Below are 21,511 nucleotides of genomic sequence, written 5' to 3'. Positions count from 1 at the left end.
ATAAAATAGCTTTAAAACTCTACCTTTTCTTCAATGGAAGACAGCAAAGAAATCAGCTGGTTGAGTTTCGATACAATATTGACTGGACTAGCTTCACCGAGCATCTGATAACCGCAATATAGAAATAAAAAGAGAGAGAGAGAGAGAGAGAGAGAGATGCATAATTACCAAACTCACAGAGCCTGGAAGTGCAGCAGACTCGCCCCAGAACACCTTGCACACGGAGCAAGGAGCAGCACTGGTGCCGCTGCCGCTCTAACCCACAACGGGCAGCACAAGAGTACAGAATTGGGCTGAACATGCAGAACTATGGGAGGGCAGAAGGACAAATTTGCAAACCTTGTCCATAGGTTAGAGGCAGCTGGGCATGCAGGGGAGTCAGCTTGCTGCTGGGGGACAGGTTTGCATGACCAGATCCAGAGGTCAACATACAGAAGTCCTGGAGTTTTGGTTTTCTGGGCAACTGGCAGGGAGAAGAAGGTCCTGGGACTTATATGGGCTGGGGGAAGGAAGGATTTGGCAGCCAAACATCCTGGAGTGAAGTTTATGGAAAGAGAAATGTGCAGTCCTGGTCTACAGGCTGAGGGAGGGTGGGGAGATGGAAGTGCTCAGGCAGTTCGCTGCACTTTTCTCTGGGGCAGGAAGGGAGAGCAGGCAGAGGGGACTGCGGGAGAAGTGAAACTGTGGGGATATAACTCACTGTGTGCCCTCTGCACTGCAGCCAGAGAGGGGCTAGAGAGAACAGAAGCGGTGACTGATCACCTGAACCCCACCGGTCACCCCTGCACAACCAGAACCCTCCTCCCCACATGCTAACAGCCCCCGCACTCCTCTCTCTGCTCCTTCTCCCACCTTCCAGCCGACTCACCTGTGAGCGCTGGTGGATACTGGGGTGCAGCTGCTGCTCGAACACCTTCTGGATGGATTCCAGGGATGGGAGAGTCCGGGAGGCTTCACTGGGAACAGAGACACAGCAGAGGTGTAAGGCTGCACTTGGGTCCATGGGTAGGGCAGCGCTCGGTCTCTTTGGACAAAGCCACGCAGCAGAGACCACGGGCCCACGTTCACATCAGACCTGCTCTTGCCATGTGTCATACTCTTGTCCCCGGCTGCTTACTGCCCTCCAAGGTGGTAGGACAGGTGATGAGAGCGTTTCTCAGCCACTCCAGTGGTGCTGCCAGTGAAGGCCTTTGCCTTGCCATGGCTGAAGCATGGGCACACTGCTGGCTCCTCAGAGGTGGCAACTTCCTAAATCTCCCCAGAAAGATATCCTGGTCTGGGCCAGACCTGAGGACACTGGGTAAAACCAGCATCAACCCAACGATGCCAACTCCGAGATCAAAGCATGCTCAAAAATCTCAAAGCCCAGCGAAGTTTGGTGCCCATGAAAGTCCCAGCATCAGGAGCAGCTCAGTTTTGCACAGTCTGTGCGCAGCTGCTGAGGCTGACGCAGGATGCTGGGGACACTGGGGTGAAGAGGAAACTAATTTTTAGGTTTTTCAGCTCATATGACAAAGAGGGGCTGGGTGCAGCGAGGGGGTGGAACAGCCAGCCTTTAATCTCTCGAATGGGAACTGTTTGCAGGTTACAATGAGATTCCTTCAGCGTTTCCCAATTAGATTCCACAGGATGCTCATTTGTCAAAATGCTGTTGTATGAATTTGGCACAGAAGCTGCGCGCTCCGATAATGACAAGACTTATCACGGAAAGAGCAGCCAGGGAGCACAGGTCAAAAGGAAGGTGATGCTGGGGAGCAGCGCGAGGATGCTCGCATTGTGCCTAGTCAACAGGGGATGTTAATGATTTCCCTCACTTTCCAAAGTCTGAATGGACCGGATTTTACTCCCTGTTTGTTGGCAAAAGTGCTCCAAAGCGAAAGTATGCCTGACTGAAGATTAGATATTTGCCTAGGTGGTGAAACATGGATGATTGATAGCACTCATGTTTGAAATTTCAGCCTGAAAGACTTGCCGTGGGGCACACAGAAGTACAAGACACTTGTAGGAATATGGATCTGCTAAACTTATTCCTCCAATACTATAGTTCAGCTTTGGATCAACTAGGGCCAGTGTCAGCAAACAGCTCTGGCCCCAAACCCAAGACTCGCATTGATTTCTGCAGCCATGGAGTCAGGCCCCACAAGGCAGCAGGCAGCTGCAGGAGCATTGGGTGAAGCTTGGTTTGAAAAGAATCAAAAGATATTTACTGTGGCCAAGAGCGCAGAACATGTAGGCCAACCCTCGAAAACACAGAGCAGCAGCTGCTTGAAGCAGTTCAGAAATCATTTCTCATGGGAAAACTGCCTTCTGATTATGGTGCAACATGTAGCATGCGTGTGAGGACGGGGGAAGAGCATCTTCAGGCATTCAAACTCAACAAAACCACAAAGTGGTTTTAATTTTACTTATAACTCCTTTTGTTTTGTTTTCTTGACAGTATAAAGGAAATACACAGAGTGATCTTCATTCAAGTGTCAGAAGCCTGTGTCTCCACATACGATTGCATGAGTGCTGGTATCACAAATGCTTGAAAAGCTTCCTTAAAAACTCTGTGAGCAAATTGTCCGGTGAGGGAGAATAAACAGGAACATGCAGGACAGTGATCAATGACCAAAAATGATGGTTTCAGACAGTAGCAGGCAGAATAAGCCACTAGTAATGTTTTTCACTTCAAGTTGGTAGTAAACTCTGAACAAAGTCCACTCACATGGGTAGTCCCCGCTCTTTGCTGCACGGGCACCAAGTTCTCCATGAGTCAGCTTTCCAGCCACTGGAGGATTCCCCTGACTACAGAAACCCTCGTATGACCATTGCTTTTAGCGCTGAATGCTTCACAAAAGTTCTCATCGCCCTTACAAGTTTCTGGTTTGTTTCATTTTTAGTATATGAGCTGCCAGAGCAAACAGCCTCTCCCAAGAGCAGTTGTCTCCTTCTCCTCCGGGCTCAGATAAGATGTGCCATGGCTGTCCTGACCCCCGTGGCCACAGCTAGCCCTAGAAGGTAGCCACAGCTAGCCCTAGAAGGTAGCCACAGCTTCCAGCAGAGTTAAAACCAGTTTTCAGTGTCTCTAAGGCACATTGGGTTCTGGTTCTTGCTGAATCAATCAGGGATCGGTGGTGAGGAGGGTGAGAGATTACAAACTCTGCATCCCGGTCTGCTGTGGCCCTTGAGCTCCTTGGTCAGAAATGGGTCCACGGATAATACACAAACTGCAAAAGGCACAGACTGCTCACAAGCAGTTGGCCCAACTCCTCTCCCAACCCTGTGAGGTTCACGATACGTTTTTTTCTTCTCCCGATGGCTGACAGCTCCGGTGTGCACCCCTCTAGCTCAGAGCTTACCCACCGCCCAGTATCAAACTCAGAAGTGAGTCAGCCAAAGGGCATCGGGATGCTCATTTTTCACAGTGATGGCAGCGTGTCTGTGAGCGACAGCCGGGCTCTGGGAGCTTTGAGGAAGAAGACAGAATCAGCATTGCAAAAACCTCTGATTCAGGGCAAATCAGCGTGGCTCACAAACAGCTGGGGTCAGCTCAGCCACAACCTGCACACCCATAACCCTCAGCAGTGCCCGGAAATTCAAAGGAGCTTCAGCTCCAGTGAAAGAGCTCAAGCTGTGCCAATTAACATTGCTGCTTCTTATTTGTCTGGGCTTTTTTAATCCGTTCTCAAATATCGTGAAAATAATGAAATTGAACATTATTAAGAAAGAGAGGACACAGCCACTGAGAAGCAGCCTCAGAATTACCTGGACATTCAGCTGGAATCCCTGTGCAGCTGAAGAAAGCTGAAGTAAATAAAAACTAAATTTAGGCAATGCCACTGATTAAATTCGAGTTTGGAAGACTGATAAGGGAAATAAGCTAAAAGCCCAGACAACCTCTGAGGTTAGGACTGCAGAAAATAATAAGACACCTAAGCATTTGACTATTAGTCAGCTGAAGCTGAGCAAATAGTTTGGTTGGATGGTAGAGATTCATGGGACGATCCAGGGAGGGAGAGGTTCCTCAGAGAGATCTGACTGGGACTGAAACCGCCTGCAGTTCTGGACCTGCATGAAAAAACTGAGAAGGCAGCTCCATCTAACTGAAATAATTCAGGGATGGGGAGAAAATGCTGGGGAATGGGGGGAAAAACTGCACCATGCTTTGTGAAGTCCAGTCACCAAAATAACCTGTACAAAATCCAGAAATGTAAAAGGTGTCCTGGCATTTGGGAGGGTTGTGGACCTGATGCATCTCCTTTCTTGCCATCCCATGTAGGCTTATGAGGAGCAGGGTTGTGAAACCCAGATAAGGTGAAGCAGAATAAGAAGCTGGAAATGGAAAAAGCCAGCCATCACCAGAACAGCAGTACTAGAGGTATTTTAGTAACACAAAACTCTCACTTGTGATTTCATTAGATTTTAGTTTCCATTGTTCAGGTTTATTCTTAGCTAGCCACCTGGGTCTCCCCCTCTGTGGGTGTAGAGAAGCAAAACCCTCAAGCAGGGCACAGAAGAAGGGCAGCTCTTTGCACGACCTGTCCTCAGTCCTGCCAGGGGCCTGTCTGTGGGCAGCTGGCTCCAGGCAGATGGAGCGGGGCTGCATAACCCCCCATGCCCGCTAAAATGTGTGCTGTGCCCACTGTGTCAGGGGAGTAATCACGGTCCTAAGCAGCTGAGCACCTCAGTCACTCCCTGCCTTCCTTCCATGGGTCAAAGCCAAAGAAATCAGCAGTATCTACCCCCATTTTAGCCCTTTCTTCAGCCTCAGTGAGCTCCAGGAGAACAAGATCAGGCCAGTGGCACTACCAGCCTCACTTCTAAATACACTGGAGAGAAGGATATTGCAAAGCAGACACAAGTGTGGAAGTATGTGCCCTCTGCCATATAGAGCTCCAAGACTTCTGCAGAAGTGTGGACTAATCTCCTTTGCTTACAAGCAGCTAGAGAGGAAATCACATCCTTCCACCAGAGAAGGAGGGAGCTCTGCATGGGTTTAGTTCCCCGATCCCAGTTTTCCTACTTGGGACCTGGAAAGTCTATAAATAGGAAAGGTAAAATTTGTAGAGTCTAGGCTTGTTTCTCTTTTCATTTGAGCTGGACTTCACTGACATCAGCGGAATCACTTCAGGTTCACAGTGCCTTAGTGGCAAGGAGAATCAGTGTTTAAAACATAGCTATACACCAATATGTGCTTGTTTCCATAAACGACTTGTGCTTGACAATTCTGTGGGTGTCCTTTATGCATTACCAAATTATGCAGTTAATTGGTTAGTACATTTTTTGTTTTGTTTCTTTCTAAACAAAGCACAAAAATAATACCCTACTGACTGAAACCGCCTACGGGGAAACTTCACTGTCAGAGCTATGTCTTTTATATAGATTTCACATCGTTGGGCCAGAATCACAGGTCATGAGATCTAAATATAATGTTTTTGAGCATAAGCCAGTTTTCTGTGCCAGAAATGCAGGTTCTGTATGCCTGCACATGGAACCCACATTAGACTATAGTGTAACAGTATTGTACTCTGATCTTTGAAAACCAGCCTTTAGTTACCTGAAGAGTCCTTTGCAAAGAAGTGTAAGCAGTTTCTTCAGCTGAGGAAGATTGCTTGAGCCAGTCTGCACCATCTCCAAGTCACTAATGATGTGAACCCGCAGGTAATCCTGGATGAGTTTAAGATGCTCGTCAGAGACGCTGTGAAAGAAACAGACAGGTCAAAAGCCAGCTCTCTCCTTTCTGCTCCAAAACATCAGACAGCTTTGTTATTTATCTGATACTTTCACTGCCAGCACAGGCAGATGTGGGGGCAGTTTGGCTTGGATTTCAGTGTAAACACACAGTTCTCAGAACTGGACCATGGATCCCCCTTGCAGGCTTGTGATGCCTGGCTTTGCCAGAGCCATGGTGGGAGCATTAGCCTTGGCAGGTAAAGCTAGGCTTTACCTGCGAGGTCGCTAACAGCAGGTCAGGGGCTCTGGGAGATGAAGACCCCCTTTCACCTCCCCAGGTCCCATTTTGAGCTTCTGTCTTGTGCTCCGTCAAATGCAGAAAGTCCCAGCCGGCTGCATAGCCGATGAAATGGCACAGGCAGCTGAACAGATCTGGGTTTCTCCCAGCCAGCCAGCTGCTAGCGGGCCATCACAGCAGGACCTGCACTGCCACGCACCACCGTTTGCTCACAGCCTTCCCCTGCCTTGCCAACAGGCATGCCTTCTGATTTTATTTTAATTTTATTTTTAAACTTCACAGATCTGGTCATTAAATGCCATGCAGTTTCCTCTAAGGCTTCAGTGCATGTCCAGGTGTGACACCACTAGCATGTGGGACAATGTGAGTCAGACCTGTAACTGGAGTAGATCAGTAAGTATGAGTACCTGGAAACCCACACAAAACTTTATTCTTTTTGAGGACTGGCTGGTGCTTTCTGATACAATCTGTAGTTTAGGCATACGGCTAATACACCAAGTTCTCTCAGTTATTACCATCATTTAGGAAACTATATCTCAGTGGAGAAAGTCTATTGGTGATTTTAATTCTTCAGAAAAGTAATTTTTTCTAGATGACAGCTGGACTGGAAAGAGTAGCCAATGCACTATAGATCTGATTCTGTTCTTCATTTTGCAGTATAAATGAGAAGGAGGTTTGCGGAATCAAAGAGGTCCTCAGCTGTCCCAAACAGAGACGCCCAGAAAGCGCAGAGCTGGGCTGTGACTTTGTCATTCTCACCTGCTTGTGTCCTGGTACTGCAGTCGCTGGAGTAGTGTCTCGGAGAGGGACAGTTTATTAACATCTGCCACCCTGGAGTTTTCAGGGAGAGACGATACCTCCTTTGTCTCGCTGCTCGGCAATGCCACGAGGATGTTGCGTGGGGGCAGGATGGGAGGCGTAGGTACCAGGTCTGGCAAGGAGGAAGGGGAAGGCACAGTCATCCCCACACGGCAATTTGCCCTCCTCCCCGCCACCCACAGGCCAGGCAGGGTCTGCACGGCAGTGGCAGTGACTGCAGAAACCGTCCCTTCTGATGGGCCTCCCAGTTCAGAGCTGGAAAGCTCAGGGCTTGACACTGGCCCAGCCCTGTCCTCAGGGATGTCACTGGTGTGCGACCAGTGGGCTGAGCTGCCAGGCTTGGACCTCACATGCAGGCAGTGTTGCCTCCACCTGGCAGCGTAACCTCATCTGTGTGGGTTTGACTGTCCCATCCACACAGCAGATGTGAAGGTTAATGAGTTACTTTGAATATAACACTTAAAGAGCATCGCTATGCCTCATCCACATCACTACCATTATCATGGAGATCTGCTGCTGGGGCAGAAGGGATGGAAGGGCGTGATGGAAAGAGGACCAGAAGCTGCTAACGGAAAGAAGTGAACAGCTCAAGTGAGCAAACACAGGTAGAGAAAATGGAACCCATAATCCAATACGGAGGGGCTGAGTATCTGGCCATGACTTGCAGGCATCAAGTTGGAAGCACAAATGGTTTTCCTGCTCTGTCACCCTGCTGCTCAGCACCTCCCCGCTTTCCTGGGAGCAGAGTGGGTTCATTTCCATTTAGCCCAGCCATGGTTGCCTTTCTTTTTGTACCGATTGCTCCAACACTTTGTTAACACCTGTCATGTGCAGCTGCTTGAGTTGTGAGGTTTTGTTTGGTTATTTCCTAATGGTGGATTTTTCATTACAAAGCGATACCCAGACCTGATTCATTGCTCCTGGGCAGAAGCTGTGATTCACAGAGCCTCGAAGGTCACAGCTGGGTGGTGCATCTGCAGGGGACCTGGGCGCTCATCTTCCACCTCTGCAGTTCTACGTGTAAGATGGTCAGACATCTATAGGCCCTACATGGCTCCAGCACAACGGCACCAAAGTGCCCTAAGAAAATTAAATTCTGTATGTGAACAGCCCAGCCCCAGTGCTAATGTCTCTTCATCTAAAGGCTCTTAGTCTTGGCTAGAACTTAATTCCCTGCTGCTCGCCTCTTTGTGTATTATTTTTGCTGTAGTTCCTTCCCCCACCCTGAGAGCTGGAGACTTGGTGCAGTTGGCTGAAACCCAGGAACATCTTTCCTGAGCAGCTTTGCAAAATTTTGTTCTGTTTCTTTATGAGAATTGCATACGAAAATCTTCCAACTCCTATTAGAGATCCATTGGATTGCATAAATGTACACGGGCACATCAATCTGCTTTAGTGCACATGCCTGCCTGTCACAGTGACTATGTCCTTGAGACAAGTTTTATTGTAATGCTCATAATTTCCGAACAGACATCAAAAAGGACAGGAAGGATGGCTCTGTGGGTATGACCTTCCCCTGGGATTCAGGAGGACAATGACAGATCCAAGGGAATGATCCAGGAAAAAAACTAAGGAATGATCCAAGACCAGTGAGTGTCAGGAGCCCACAGTGACATCTCATATGAAATAGTTGGGATGATGCCAATCACGCCTCTTTGTTATACATCTGTCTCTATAGGTAGACTGTCTGCCACTGCAGGATCTGTGGCCTCTGGTTATGACTGTTAGAAATGTTCCCTAGATCAGAGCAGATAAGGGGACCCGAGTTGCAGACGACCCACAGCAGCTGTGGGTGCGTGGCACTGCAGAGAGATGTGCTCCAGGTCTCCAGGGGACATCTCTGCTGCTGGGACAGCGGCCCTACAGACAAAGTGTGGGGAGAGGGGTGCGGAGACATGGGAGATGGCTGGACATACACCAGCTTGAGGTCAGATGAAGGACAACAGATTGGTCAGCCCTGCACCTGATATAATTCTGCAGAGAGACTCAATGTATTCCCTCAGGTGAGCTAAAATGATGCTCCAGATGTGGTACCACCCCAGAGCCATGACAACTCACTGCCTCAAGGCCTTGCCAGCCCAGGTCTCTCTATGCCCCGCTCTATTTTATCACTCTAACCCCCCTGCATGCACCGCTTATCTCCAGTCCAGAGTAAGTGTCAAGGGTGTGCATCACCAAGTCACACCACAGGATTCTCACCAGCATCCTCCTCCAGTTCATCTGCAGCCTCCTCTGCTTCCCGCGGCACTGGGTATTTGAGATGCCACACCAGACCCATGTTCTCCTTCTTGTAAAACTCTATCAGTTCCTCCAAGTTCTCGAAATACTTCACGGGGACACCCTCTGATGCCTGAAACAAAAGACAGAAGCTGTCATGGTCTGGGATTTCCTACCACAGAAACACCGCTCCTCACAGAAGGAAAAATGAAGTCACAGAGAGAGAAAACCCCATGGCTGCAGTCCCGGGAAAGGCAGCGCAGCCCTCACTGCCCGTCTGACCACAGGCTCTGTGCAGAACGACTCCTGCAGCACAAACACAAACAGATACGCACACGCGTTCCAGACACTTGTCAGAAAAAATGGCAACCTCAAAGACCCACTGAAGCCAAACCGAAGAGCTCTCTCATTTGACTCAGTGTGCTTGGCTTCAAGTGAAGGAAGACTTTGAAAACAAAGAGTTATCCTGGATTAATTTTTGCATTCTCTTTTTTACTGAGCACAAAGCCCTTGGACTAAGTTATATTTTGTGGTATCCAGGAAGAATTTTTCTGTGAAACTGCAAGATAAACGTGTCTAAATCTAGACATTAGCATCCCTTCCAGGATACAAAGGCTCACAACTAGGTTCAAACGAAACAAGCTAGCAAGGTACTGTCAGGCAAAAAAATGCTCAGATGAAGATTTAGAAAGCTGAGGCTCAGGACACGGTGAGGACTGTGAATGTGTCAGGCATGACACCGAGCTTGCCAGCTGGATTTTAACTGTGACTAAACCTGTTTCTAGCACAGCCCTGGCCACTAATCTCAGGAAACCGATACTGGCAGAGGGCAAACACAGGGGTGAGGTTTTAGAGAGGCAAAGCTTCAGAACAATTGTATCTACGCATCAGCGTGAATGGTAAATGGGCTGGATTCACTAGGCAGGAGCAGCTGCCACCCCTGCAGATCTGCCCCGTCGCTCCAACCATGGGCCAAGGACAGAGAAACGATTTGTCACGGCTCAGCACGGACCTCCTGAGCAAAAAAAAGCTCTGCGTTACCTCCAGAACCTCATTTAAGTACTGACAAACCCAAGGCAACAGCAACATGGAAGCTCTGCTCACTCTTCATGAGGTGTGCTCCTCCTGGATGGCAGGTTTTCTCAGAGAAACCAACCCAAGAAGGTCCCGTCTACACATGCAGCAGAACATCAAGGAGAAAAGGCAGAACGGTCCAGAGCAGATGTTCTCCAACACTACAAGACTGTTGTTCTTGACTTAAAAGAGCAACACAGGGAACCGCTCACATGTGGGGATACAGCAGCAGCAGGCAATCAAAGGGAAGACCTGGGCACCCCAACGGCAGGCTTGACTTGCACTAGTTCACATGCATAAAGCTAGATTTTGCACAGGAAACATGGTTAGTTAATAACGAATTAAACTTTGCCTCCAATTTGAAATAACTTGTTGTTCAGCCACACTTTAGACATTCTGCCTTTGACTAATAGGCAGGAAGTTTTAATTTCTTTTTGGATTGCAATTATTGGCTGTAAAAATTCACACACGCAAAGCTTTAAGACAAGTTTGAACAAGCTTATTTACCTGCAATTTGTGCTTGCCCACTTTCTTATTATCTGTGAAATTTTTGTTTAAAAGTCAAATGTAGCAAACCCAGGAGATTAAACAGGAGAAATGTTGGCATAAACCACTGTGAGCAGAGCACAGAAAAACATCTTCAGTGAATCCTAGTCTTTTTATTTTTCCTAAAGAATAAAATCTCAGGCCAGAAATTAGGACAGTGCTTTCAATACTGAACCTTTTGAAGCCTTCAGTGCCCTCAGGCCTGCCATCAAAAATACCTTTCATTTTTAACTACACCTGCATGTCTTTAAAGTCACAGCAAGACACATTTTCATAACAAATGTGTATGATATTTCTGAGAGCTCTGCCTGTACAGCCTGCTTTTTTGTCTCCCATGTCTTCCTGCATTTATCAAGATTTATTCTTCTCATACACTGGAAAACATCACATTCAGCACTGGATTATATTTTTGTGAGGCCAGAGGTGTTGAAACAAATTGCTGGTTAACACTTCCCAGGACTGTAACAGTGCATGCTAGATCCTGCTCTGCTACAGCAGCACCAACTCAGCATAATCAGAAGGACTTCTGATTTACACTGCTTAATGCAAATAGTGTCCTGGCCCTCCCAGAATCTTCTGCTTCTTGATGCCACCTGTGAAGGCTAGGAATCGGGGAAATCCATTAAGGAAAAAAAGCATTTAGCTCTAATCATAAAATCACAGAACAGTTCGGGTTGAAGGGACCTTCCAAGCTCACCCAGTGCCACCCCTGCCATGAGCAGGGACATCTGCACCAGCTCAGGTTGCTCAGAGCCCCGTCCAGCCTGGCCTGGGATGTCTCCAGGGATGGTTCATCCACCACCTCTCTGGCCAACCTGGGACAGGCTCTCACCACCCTCAGGGTCAAAAATTTCTTCCTCGTGTCCAGCCTGATTCTCTCCTCCTTTAGCTTAAAACCACCACCTCTTGTCCTATCGCAACATGCCCTGCTAAAAAGTCTGTCCCCATCTTTCTTACAGGCCCCTGTTAAGTACTGAAAGGCTGCAATAACATCTCCCTGGAGCTTTATCTCAGACCCTAAAACACATCAAGAGTAACCAGGAGGGTCAGGGTTTGCCACCTCCATCTTTGCAAGAGGAAAGCTTTGCCATCAGTTCTCTCTCCCACCTCTTGAATTACTGCAGCCGATCCCGCTCCTCCTCTTCGCAAACTCATCTTCATGCTCCTACTTCACTTTCCAAAGACGGCACTGTCTGCCTGCTGCCCCAGATCCCCCCGCAACTGATGACTGTGCCTGCAGCCCTCAGTCCTGTCCCAGCAGAGCATCACTCCCACCCCAGTGCCCAAATGCTGCCTTCTCGGCCTTGTGTTGCCACTCAGCTCCTGCTCTCCCAGGGCACCTGCAAGGAGATCACTTGACCTGCACAGCTCTTTTCAGGTCAAATGGATGTAAGTGGCAGGAAAGGCCAAATTAGCACTTTTTGCTGCCAGGGATAGTTTAGTCTCCGAAACTGTGCTGGTCTCTGCGGTAACCAGAAGCAGCAGCATTTTGTAACAAGCCTCCTTCCTCTAACTCACTGCACCGCATTTCATGAGTGGATCAAAGCCTGTGGGCCAGCTCAAATTCCTCAGAGTGGCCATAAGCCCTGGCTCACATGGAGGCTGGAGGGGTGCAGCCACAGGGAGGCCCCACCACTGCACACGCACTCTGCCCTGCAGCCAGCCCACCACTTCCAGCCACCTTTCTCGATGAACCCCACCGCCTCCTCTCTCAAGGATAACTGGGATTTGTGGCCATGTGGAGGAGCTGAGCCTTGCAAGCATCTGAATCCAGACACCCAAAGAGAGGCCATCTCCATCCTGGCAGTGCTGGCTGCTCTGACAGCCCACCTTCCCCAAGCCCATTTGGGATAAAAATTATCAACTCCCCACAGCACACAGTAAAAATAAAGGATAGCACTTGCATATTTTCAGACAGAATCAAGCAGGGAGCTGAACATGTGTCCTGGGCAGCCACACAGAGACAGCGAGAGCCGCAATAACGAAAGAGGGAACCAGCAGGTCTGGGAGCTCCGACCAGCCACGGCCAAGCAGAGGGAAGGATGCGGGAGCCTCAAACCTCCTCATGGCCGGGGAGCTCGAGGGCCCTGCCCCACACCACGAAAGCCACAGCAGCAGCTCTGCCTCGCTACACATCAGCTCTGCCATCACCAGAGCCTGAAAGCAAAGATCGCTGGGTTATTCTCACTCATTTTCTTTTGTATTATAATTGCTACTATTTGCAAGGACCTCAACAGAGGAAGCATGCGGGAAGGGCTGTGCCCCTCCAGCACAAAGCAGTGCCCAACAACCCACTCCTCTGCCTGTTTGCCTGCACTATGAAATGAGCTCCTCTCTTTTCAAGGCACCCCCCAAATTTCCCCACTCCTCCCAAGAGAGCAGGGTACGCTGCATTGAGCTGCCTTGCTCCACACAGAGGCACAGCAAAAACTATACATTGTTTGAATTGGGAGAGAAAACAGTAAAAGCAAGACCTCACTGCACTTGCTTCTCCCCTTGGGGAAAGGATGAGAACAAAGCCTGCATGACAGACACGAGTCATGTTGCTTGACAAACAACTGCAAGGCGTTCGGATACCACCGGTGATGAGTGTTGTGTGAGCCCCTCCAAATCCAACAGCCTGTAACGTTGCTACAGCTGCACAGCAATGGGACCATTGCCCTGGCTGTGGGGTGTTCCCAGCCCAGCAGTGCCCAGAGCTGCGGGGACGACGTCTGTGTAGCATCAGTTTAACCTGGTTCTGTCATGTTGCAGCGAGTGCTCAGGTTGCTAGATGGGCCTACCTGAAGGCTGGACTAACAATTTTCACTGCTGGCAAGCAAGGAAAGCAGCAGGTAGCTGAGACATTTGCTTTCTTCACGCTTGAACTTGTGGCAAAGGTTTATAGGTTGGGAAGGAAAAGCAGGGGTGGATGGTAAAACACTGGCACTAAGTTGGTCTACATCTGGCCGCAGAAGGTGCACTTTGAATAAATGTCCTCGAGACAAACACGCTTGATGACAGGAGCAAGGCAAAACGGAGTCTGAACTTTATGCAAACTTGCTCTGGGTTTTGAGGCAGGGAGCAGACACAGAACGGGTCCCTGCAAACAAAACCAAACAGGACAGGGCAGCACGGAGCAAGCTGGAGCCACCGAGCAGAGCGCAACAATGAAATCCACTTCCCGCTCCCCCGCCCTCGTTTAGTAACTATTTCCTTAGGGTTATCAGGGGACAGATCTTGTTTTAATTGTGAAGTAAATTGTTTCAAGTCATTAGAAACGTAGATGGCAAGTGTCATCTCCACGGCAACACAGCACATCCCCAGAAACGTGTTCCCAGAACAAGGGAGCGCGAAGGGCAGGCTCTGCTTCCACAGCATCACCGCGGTACCTCAGCCTTGCGCTCACTGTAGCCACAATGTACAAAAAGTAAATACCTCATGAACATATGCAACACAGGGAACAGCCCGTAAAACAGCAGAAATGCACAAAGGGATCTGGATAACAGCGAATCAGAGATTGCATAGCAATTTTACAGTGGGAAACTGCATCGGAAAAGCCTGTGTCTTTCTAAGATCTATGAATGGCAGTGTCATATGAGACGCAGGAAGAAACCATTCCACTGCAGTTGGTGCTGTAAGGACTGCTGTGTCTAGTCCAGGGCACCATATTCTAAGGAACATGTAAAATTACCATAGAGAGTCCCAAAGAAAAATTACGAGGACAGCTGAAGAGTTGAAAAATGTGATTTACCAGGAAAGGTCTGAAGAACAGGACTGGTAGGGTTTGGCAAAGGGACAACCTGGAGACATTGCAGCAGCAGTCCTACAAGTTTTAAATTCTCTTATAAAGAAGATGGCAAGCAGCTGTGCTGCAAGTCCTCCTAGGACAGCAGATGTGGAGGTTTAGATTAGGTCTCAGGGAACCTCGGCAGGCAGAGACAGTGAAATCAGGCTACGCAGAGAGCGTCTCATGACCAGCCCAACCATTTCAGCTGCATCCCAAACCACAGACTCTCAGATTTTGCACATGTCCTTCCAACTCCAGCCCTTTTGGCTGGAAACCTTTCGCACAGGATGTCTTGGTGTCTCCTGTCCTCCAGAAACTGCCCTCAAGTCTGCAGGTCCTTCCACTTATCAATTTCCCTTCCATCTCTTGTATACTCATTGTACAGTGGTTTAACACAACCAGCTACAACTTGTTACTGCTTGCATGCTCAATGTTATAATAGAATCACAGAATAGTTTGGGTTGGAAGGGACCTTCAAAGCTCATCCAGTCCAACCCCCCTGCCATGAGCAGGGACATCTTCACCCAGATCAGGTTGCTCCAGTCTGGCCTTGCTTCCGAGTTCTTCATTTCATGCAAACAGGTATAACTACAGCCTTTAATCTCTGGTCTTTGGTTAAATCTTGTGATCCCCTTTCCAAATTTATCCACCTAAATTTCTCAACAGGTTTTTGTATGGCTGAGATAATGTCATCTCCCTTCATATCTGGTGTGAAAAGGCCAACAGAGCCCAACCTAAGTCTCTTCTTCTTCCTTATCTCCAAGAAATGCTGTGTGGCCAACAGACACCTCAACAGATACTCCAAATATGGGTTTGCTGAGAAGCAGCTCTGAACCTAACTCAGAGAGGTTACATGTGGAGTATAAAGACATAAAGTGAAAAGAGATTTAAAAGATGTAAAGCCAACACGAAGGCGGGCAAGGAAGTGGTTAACTTGGGGTTCATTACAACAATTGTATAAATAGATGGCACAGGAAGTCTGGGGCCCTCCAAAGGAAGAGGAAGTGTTTTCCTTTCCTGAGCCCGGTGCAAGGAGGAACTAGGAAACTGGTCATCTGGTTATATTGCTTAAGGGCAATCTTTTCTAACCAGAGTGCCTTAAACCAGGTATTCAAACCCATATATAGGCATTTCAGTAACAGTCAATAAGTTTTCAAAGTTATAAAATTCTTGCAATACCCACCAGCTTAAACGGAAGCTGAAAATCAGGTCCCTTCTACTTTGGTGTGAAAGGCTGGCAGGAGCTTTTTTCCTTTTAGATTTGAAAAAAAATTTCTTAGGCTTCCTAGTTCGGAAGAAAGTTGTCTTCAAGAGTGTTAGCTAGGAAGTCTATGTGGCATTTTTAAATTTACTTTTGGCTCTCAAGTAGGCAAGCATTTATATTTCACTAAAGAGCTGAACCTAAGAGCTAAGAAATTCCCAGTAAATTATTTTTTAAGGCATTTCAAAGCAACCTGGCTGTGTTTCAATTTTGTTTTGTTGGAAAACATTTCCTATTCATAGATCAAATCTCATGCTAAGAAATTTCAGGAGCATTTCGCAGGAATGGGATCATAAGCAGGAATCACAGGTGGGAGAACCAGCTACTTCCCAAAATACAAGCCACCCAGAAACGTACTCTATTTTGAATGCAACACCCGGGGCCAGGAAGTTTGGACGCTGGGTAGATCTCAGCAAGAGAGTCCCTGCAGAAGAACCAAGCAGGAGAGAAGAGGCAAAGGGAGGAATCTGGGGAACGTGGGCAGAGGATGCCGGTGAGTGGCCAAACCAGCACCTCCTCACCTGGAAAAAATCATAGAAATTTTCAGGAGAATGATACAGTGTAAGTGCAGTTGTGAATTATATAACTTGAGTAATGTTGGAGAGAACAGAAGGTGAACAGTGTTTGTCTCCTCTGAGACAAGAAATGCTGAAGGCTTTCTTGTCCCTTTATGCATACAGTTTGGTCCCGATGCTCAAGTTTGCTTATTCATGTCACTTTTGCTACAGTGGCTTTTTACATTTAAGACTTTAGGTGAAAAACGTGGAAATCAGTGAGTTCTGGGAAAGAGGGCTTCAGAATTTCTGAAAGAGATCACACATGGAAGGAAACAAGGAATTGCAATTTAATAACAACTAAGTAGCTATTACTTCTAGCTTGTGTTCCTGGCTGAAAATCAGACATCCAAACAAGAAAAACTAAGTGAAAACAGGAAAAAAAAAAAACCTACTCTGTTGACTGTCCCGTAAAATTCCCTCTGTTCCTCAAATGCAACTGAAGGACACCATTACACACTGCCTCTACTACAAGCTCCATTTCTTTAAGCTTACTACTTAAGAGACACCGTATATGTATTACTGGCACTGCATCACAATTCCTTTCTTATTATACGTATTAAAAAATGGGAATGTAAAATGATTTTCACACTACTTTGCATACAACATTTGTTAAAGTTCAGCACCTGCTTCCTTGCTCGCAGTATGTGCATGAAATACAAATCCTATCGCTGCCAGCTGAAAACAAGTCAATCAGGTGCAAATACGCCTTCTTGCCTCCGTTGCTAACTGGGCAGGAGGGCACAGCATGACTCCACTTCCAAATTGTTTGGTAAAAATCTAGATTAAAACCTGGACTCCCTCCTGATCCAATTTTGGCCAAAACGGCCACCTCACTTCTTCCTATCTGCAATGCCACAGAAAAGACTTGGGAAACACAACACATTTTACTCGTGCTCAGTTTCAAGTGCTTAACGTGTTCTATGCACGGAATGTGAGCACAGTTTGAGTTAATTTTAAAAAGATCCTGACTGTCGTATCTGCCACTTCTGATCTCTTCTGGCTCAGCAAGACTTTTCCTCTACATGATCCCACTCTGGCTGTGTTCTGGCAGCCCGAAGATCTGTCGTGTTCACAGGTAGAAAGTGCTCCCATGGCAGAACTGGGACACTTGCAAATTAAAAGTGTCTTGTGAAATGAAGGAAAATCGAAAGGAGTTTTCAGTACAGCATAGCTGTCAGCCAAATTTTTATCTCAAGTTCCTTGTTAAAATTATACATCCTAAAAAAATCCAAACATATTAGAAAGTTCTGGAAGGTAAAGGGCTTTTGAACCTGCATTCTCCCACACAAGACATAGGTCACAAAAATAACATCCTTAGATCCCACTTAAGGACCCCATTCCACTCTGCTCTGGCACTTCACAATTCACAGCAAAAGTATGCTAACTGCCAAATATCTAACTAATAAAGTTAGATAGAGGCCAGTAAGAATACCAAGCAATTATAGAAAGTGCCAACACCATGTACTTGACGTAGTCCTTTGCACTAAATAAGCCATTCAAACTCTACGCATCAAAAAGATTTTACCAACACAGTACGTAATGATCCAACTCATCACACCAAGAGAAACCTCCTGAACAACTGACCCTTTCAGCATTTCTCTGTGTTATAATAAATAAGATTTACAGCAACAAGAAGCAAACAAGCGTACGGTTCCATGACAGAACATGAGGCACTGGTGTTAAACTTAGCTGCCGGGTGCAAGTCGGATGAGTTGGTGACGAATGAGCAAGGACTGCAGATCCATGGGGATCTGATGCAATTTTTTTAGCACTTCTGTAGCGTGTGGGCAGGATTTAAGTAAAAGTTTGGGAATACGCTACTTCTGGCAACTTTTGTAATTTCATCACAAACCTTGTGCTTTTTGGTTTTCCACTGAAAAGCTTCAGCACTTGGAGTCAAATGAAAATTTTCATTTTCATTTCCTCATTAAAATTATCCAAAAATTTCCATTTTCATTTCCTCATAAACTATCTGGCTCTAGTGATTACCAAGACAAGCTGGAAAACACGAGTTCTCAAGAGCTAGCAAGGCAAACAAATATAACATGGTCATAATTTCTGAAGGCAGGTCTGTGGAGATCATTGTTCTGATTTTGTCAGGGCTCACTGCTGACAGTAATTGATCTGGGGAAACTATTGCAGGTCACTGATTCTTGCTTCTCAGTGAAAACTCCCAAACGCCCTTCAGCTTTCCCTGCTATAAGAGGCAATAAATACATCCCCAGGCCACAGCGTGTGGGATTTTAAGTCCTACAAGAAAGAACTTTTCCCCAAGACAGGTGAAGGTGTGTGGACACTGGCTCTGCCTGCGGAGCAAGACCCCTCAGCTCCCATCAGTCCTACACAACATTTTGGGGGGGTTTCCTCCAACCTGTGCAGGCAGCGAGCGGAGGGTCCATAACCAGCTCTCTGCTCTCCCTGTTGTCATCTGTGCCGAATGAATCCCCGGTTCAACAGACATCAACACTAAACACACACGAATTACACAAAATATCCAGTGGAAAAAAGAAAATGGAAGATTAAAGGAGTTACAGTTATTGAAGATACACTGCTGAAGCAAAGCGAGGCAGGCAGAAGGCGCATGTAAAACAGCTGCATTCACCACATTATACTGCATAACTTTCTGGGATTGCATAATTAAAAAACATAAGCAATGCACAGATAAGGGTGAGCACCTTAGTGTTATAATTTCCTGCCTTCAGCCTGCAAAATTTCTCAGGCTTTAGGCTGTTTTCTATTTTTGTGACACTACGGGTGACCACTCGCCCTTTCTTTCAAGAGTCTGTCCCTTATTTCATTCATCTGCTGCATGAGTAAGACAAACCCTTACTCAATTAGAGGTAAGCACTGAGCTGTACCTACTAACTGAACAGATACAGAATCCAGCCTGAAGAAACACTGTCATGTAACAAAACTAACCACAAAGCTAAAACCAAACAAAAACCAACCTTCACACCTTCTCCTTTCATGTTCTCCCTTGAACTGCACCTCTGGAATAAAAATAGCAGATGTGGTGGTGTTACGAATTTTTTGTTAAACTTTGCCCCCTAAAATTGGACCCAACCCAAGGTTTCTGGTTTTGCATGTACAGGGATGTGGCATTTGAGGAAGAGAAACTTCTGGAAGGGCGACCTAGTGCCTCTCTGCATGTGGGTTCTACTGTGTCCGATCACAAAGAGCGCTCTATACAAAGACTTGTAAACAACACAGGTCATTATATTCCAGACAAGTTTTGGAGAATGAGATCTAATCCAGAGTTATCTGGAAATTTTAATTCAGGCTTAACAGTCTGCTAATGCAGAGCAACCCCAGCCTATAGAGAGCTTTGCTAGACTCCAAGCATAGGGTTTGCTGAACCCAGCTGTGCTGGTGTTTTTAAAATTCTGGAAAATGAGACCTTTAGAGCCATGGGATGGAATAGGAGAAAGGAACAGGAGAAGTGAACCGACTTAGACTTTCAGAGGAGAACCAAGATGGAAAACTCTGTCAGAAGTTACAAATTGAAGACAAAAGAAGTCAGAGAGTGGGACAAAGACCTGGGAACAGCCAAAAGCTGTGTTGTTACTTCATTCTCCAAGGGACTCTGAAATGACTGAACCTGAACTATTTTTGCTAAAGTCTGTTTCATTTCCCTAAACCATTTTTTGCATTTGAAATCGAGTCCTACATGCTTTGCATTTCTGCAGCAACCTGAAAACTAAAAGATTCTACATTTCTTTTAAAACTTCATGAAACAGCTTCAACCACCAAAAGGTAAATTTGAAAAGCATTGGTGGAGCAAACCTCATTTACGTAAAACGTGTGCAACCAGGACAATACTTTAAATTGAACAAGTTGTTATTTAAAGGTGATCGTACCATTATATTTTATATTTATATCAGTAATAAGCTGCAAGCACAGGTAGTGTCTATCAGTCCCGTTCCCTAAGGCTGCCGAGCAGATCAAGTGAGCAAGGTCTACCTGGAGCCCAAGTTTTGTGACCTCCTGGGTGAGCTCCATCTCTGCACGGGGGACGCAGCCTGCAACAACACATCTCATCAGCAAACCACGGTACTTCTCTAGAGATAAAAAGGATATCACCCTGCCAGTAACAAAAGCAGAGATGATTTTGTACAGATGGTGATATTTGCCGTAAGACTCACTGTAAACAAATTGAATAGCAATGTTTTCCAAGACTCATCCCTATCTTAAATCATCAGGACAAAACCTTAGATAGCACCAACATTATACTGGTTTCTCTGTCTTTGAGAAAACAACTCAAGACTTGCCTGAAAATGAGTGCTTTTCTCTGTGACCTATTATGCCTCAAAGCACAGAAGCAATAAAACACAGTGCTTCATTACCACACAGATGAAAGGGAAATAGTCTGTTGTCTCCCTGAATACTTTACATTCAGTTATGAAGCTTCATCAGAAGTCTTCAGATATATAAAATATTAAAAGGATAAGACAAGGAAATGGTTTAAACGCTGTGTGACTTGCAATATTAAAGCTAACGTCCATTGAATTACTGAAAAATGAGAATACTTTTTTGTTGATAATGTTGGTTGTGTAAGTTTTCAACTATTTTTGTTCATCTGCCAGGAGAGATTTAGAATTTCAGGAAAGTTTTCATTTTGCTAGTCCTGCAAATGTTGAGGTGTGTGTTCCCAAGGTGCTCATCTCAGTTAGGATTATACATGTGGCCTCTCAAGCACAGACTGGAGGCTAATTTGAAAAGTGCATTTAAAAAAAACCCAACAAACCTTCTTATACTTTTCAGCCCATCAGCAGAGGTCACTACCCCTTCCTTTAAAATGTGCCCACAGAAACGGTTGATTTGGGATGGAAATGTCTGCAGGGGGGTGAGGGGAGAGCAAGAACTTCCTAAGTGTATTTGCTGCTGGAGAAGGTGTTTCTGTGCCAGAGGAGACCAAGGCTCCCACCACCTCCCAGTCGCTCACTCCTGTTCCCCAGCCAAAGTCTCTGCCCCACTTCTGTGCCAGGAGGACAGTCAAAGTATTTTGCAGCGCCTGGAAGTTGCTTTTGTACATTCAGTGAAGATTGCCTCCCTGCAATTTTCAGTTGTTTAAGCATGATGAAGGCTTTATGACATAAGACATCATATTTATTGAAAGGCAAACTGTAAGAGAAATTGATGACATTCTTTGGCATTTCACCATACAGATAAAAGGAAAAGGGATTTCACTTCATGGCATGCATTAGCTGTCAAATACCTGATTTCATTATTTGAAGCCTGAAAAACAAAATAAAAATATCACTTTAACCTGATTTAAGCCATCTTCTCTGAACTTTTTTTGAATATTTTCAGGAAAC

At 46.4% G+C, this 21,511-nt stretch overlaps 1 protein-coding gene across 6 annotated transcripts in view; it reads right to left on the bottom strand.

Moving 5' to 3' along the window:
* The window catches only part of INPP5D (inositol polyphosphate-5-phosphatase D), a 60,441-nt gene that overhangs the window by 18,382 nt on the left and 20,548 nt on the right, over nucleotides 1-21,511 (bottom strand). For 5 of the 6 annotated variants that reach the window (XM_065639580.1, XM_065639583.1, XM_065639581.1 and 2 more), the window contains 5 exons: nucleotides 8,972-9,122; nucleotides 6,713-6,884; nucleotides 5,540-5,680; nucleotides 869-956; nucleotides 24-104 (listed from right to left, as the gene is read on the bottom strand). In XM_065639580.1, coding sequence (XP_065495652.1) covers nucleotides 24-104; nucleotides 869-956; nucleotides 5,540-5,680; nucleotides 6,713-6,884; nucleotides 8,972-9,122 — 633 coding nt within the window. Of the gene's footprint in view, nucleotides 1-23; nucleotides 105-868; nucleotides 957-5,539; nucleotides 5,681-5,929; nucleotides 6,018-6,712; nucleotides 6,885-8,971; nucleotides 9,123-21,511 lie in introns of those variants that run through there. The other variant, XM_065639586.1, reaches the window with a different exon arrangement.

The sequence above is a fragment of the Caloenas nicobarica genome, chromosome 8 (assembly GCF_036013445.1).
Source record: "Caloenas nicobarica isolate bCalNic1 chromosome 8, bCalNic1.hap1, whole genome shotgun sequence".
Lineage (NCBI taxonomy): Eukaryota > Metazoa > Chordata > Aves > Columbiformes > Columbidae > Caloenas > Caloenas nicobarica.
Note: the sequence above shows the minus strand (reverse complement) of the source record. Positions and strands in the feature narration are given on the sequence as shown.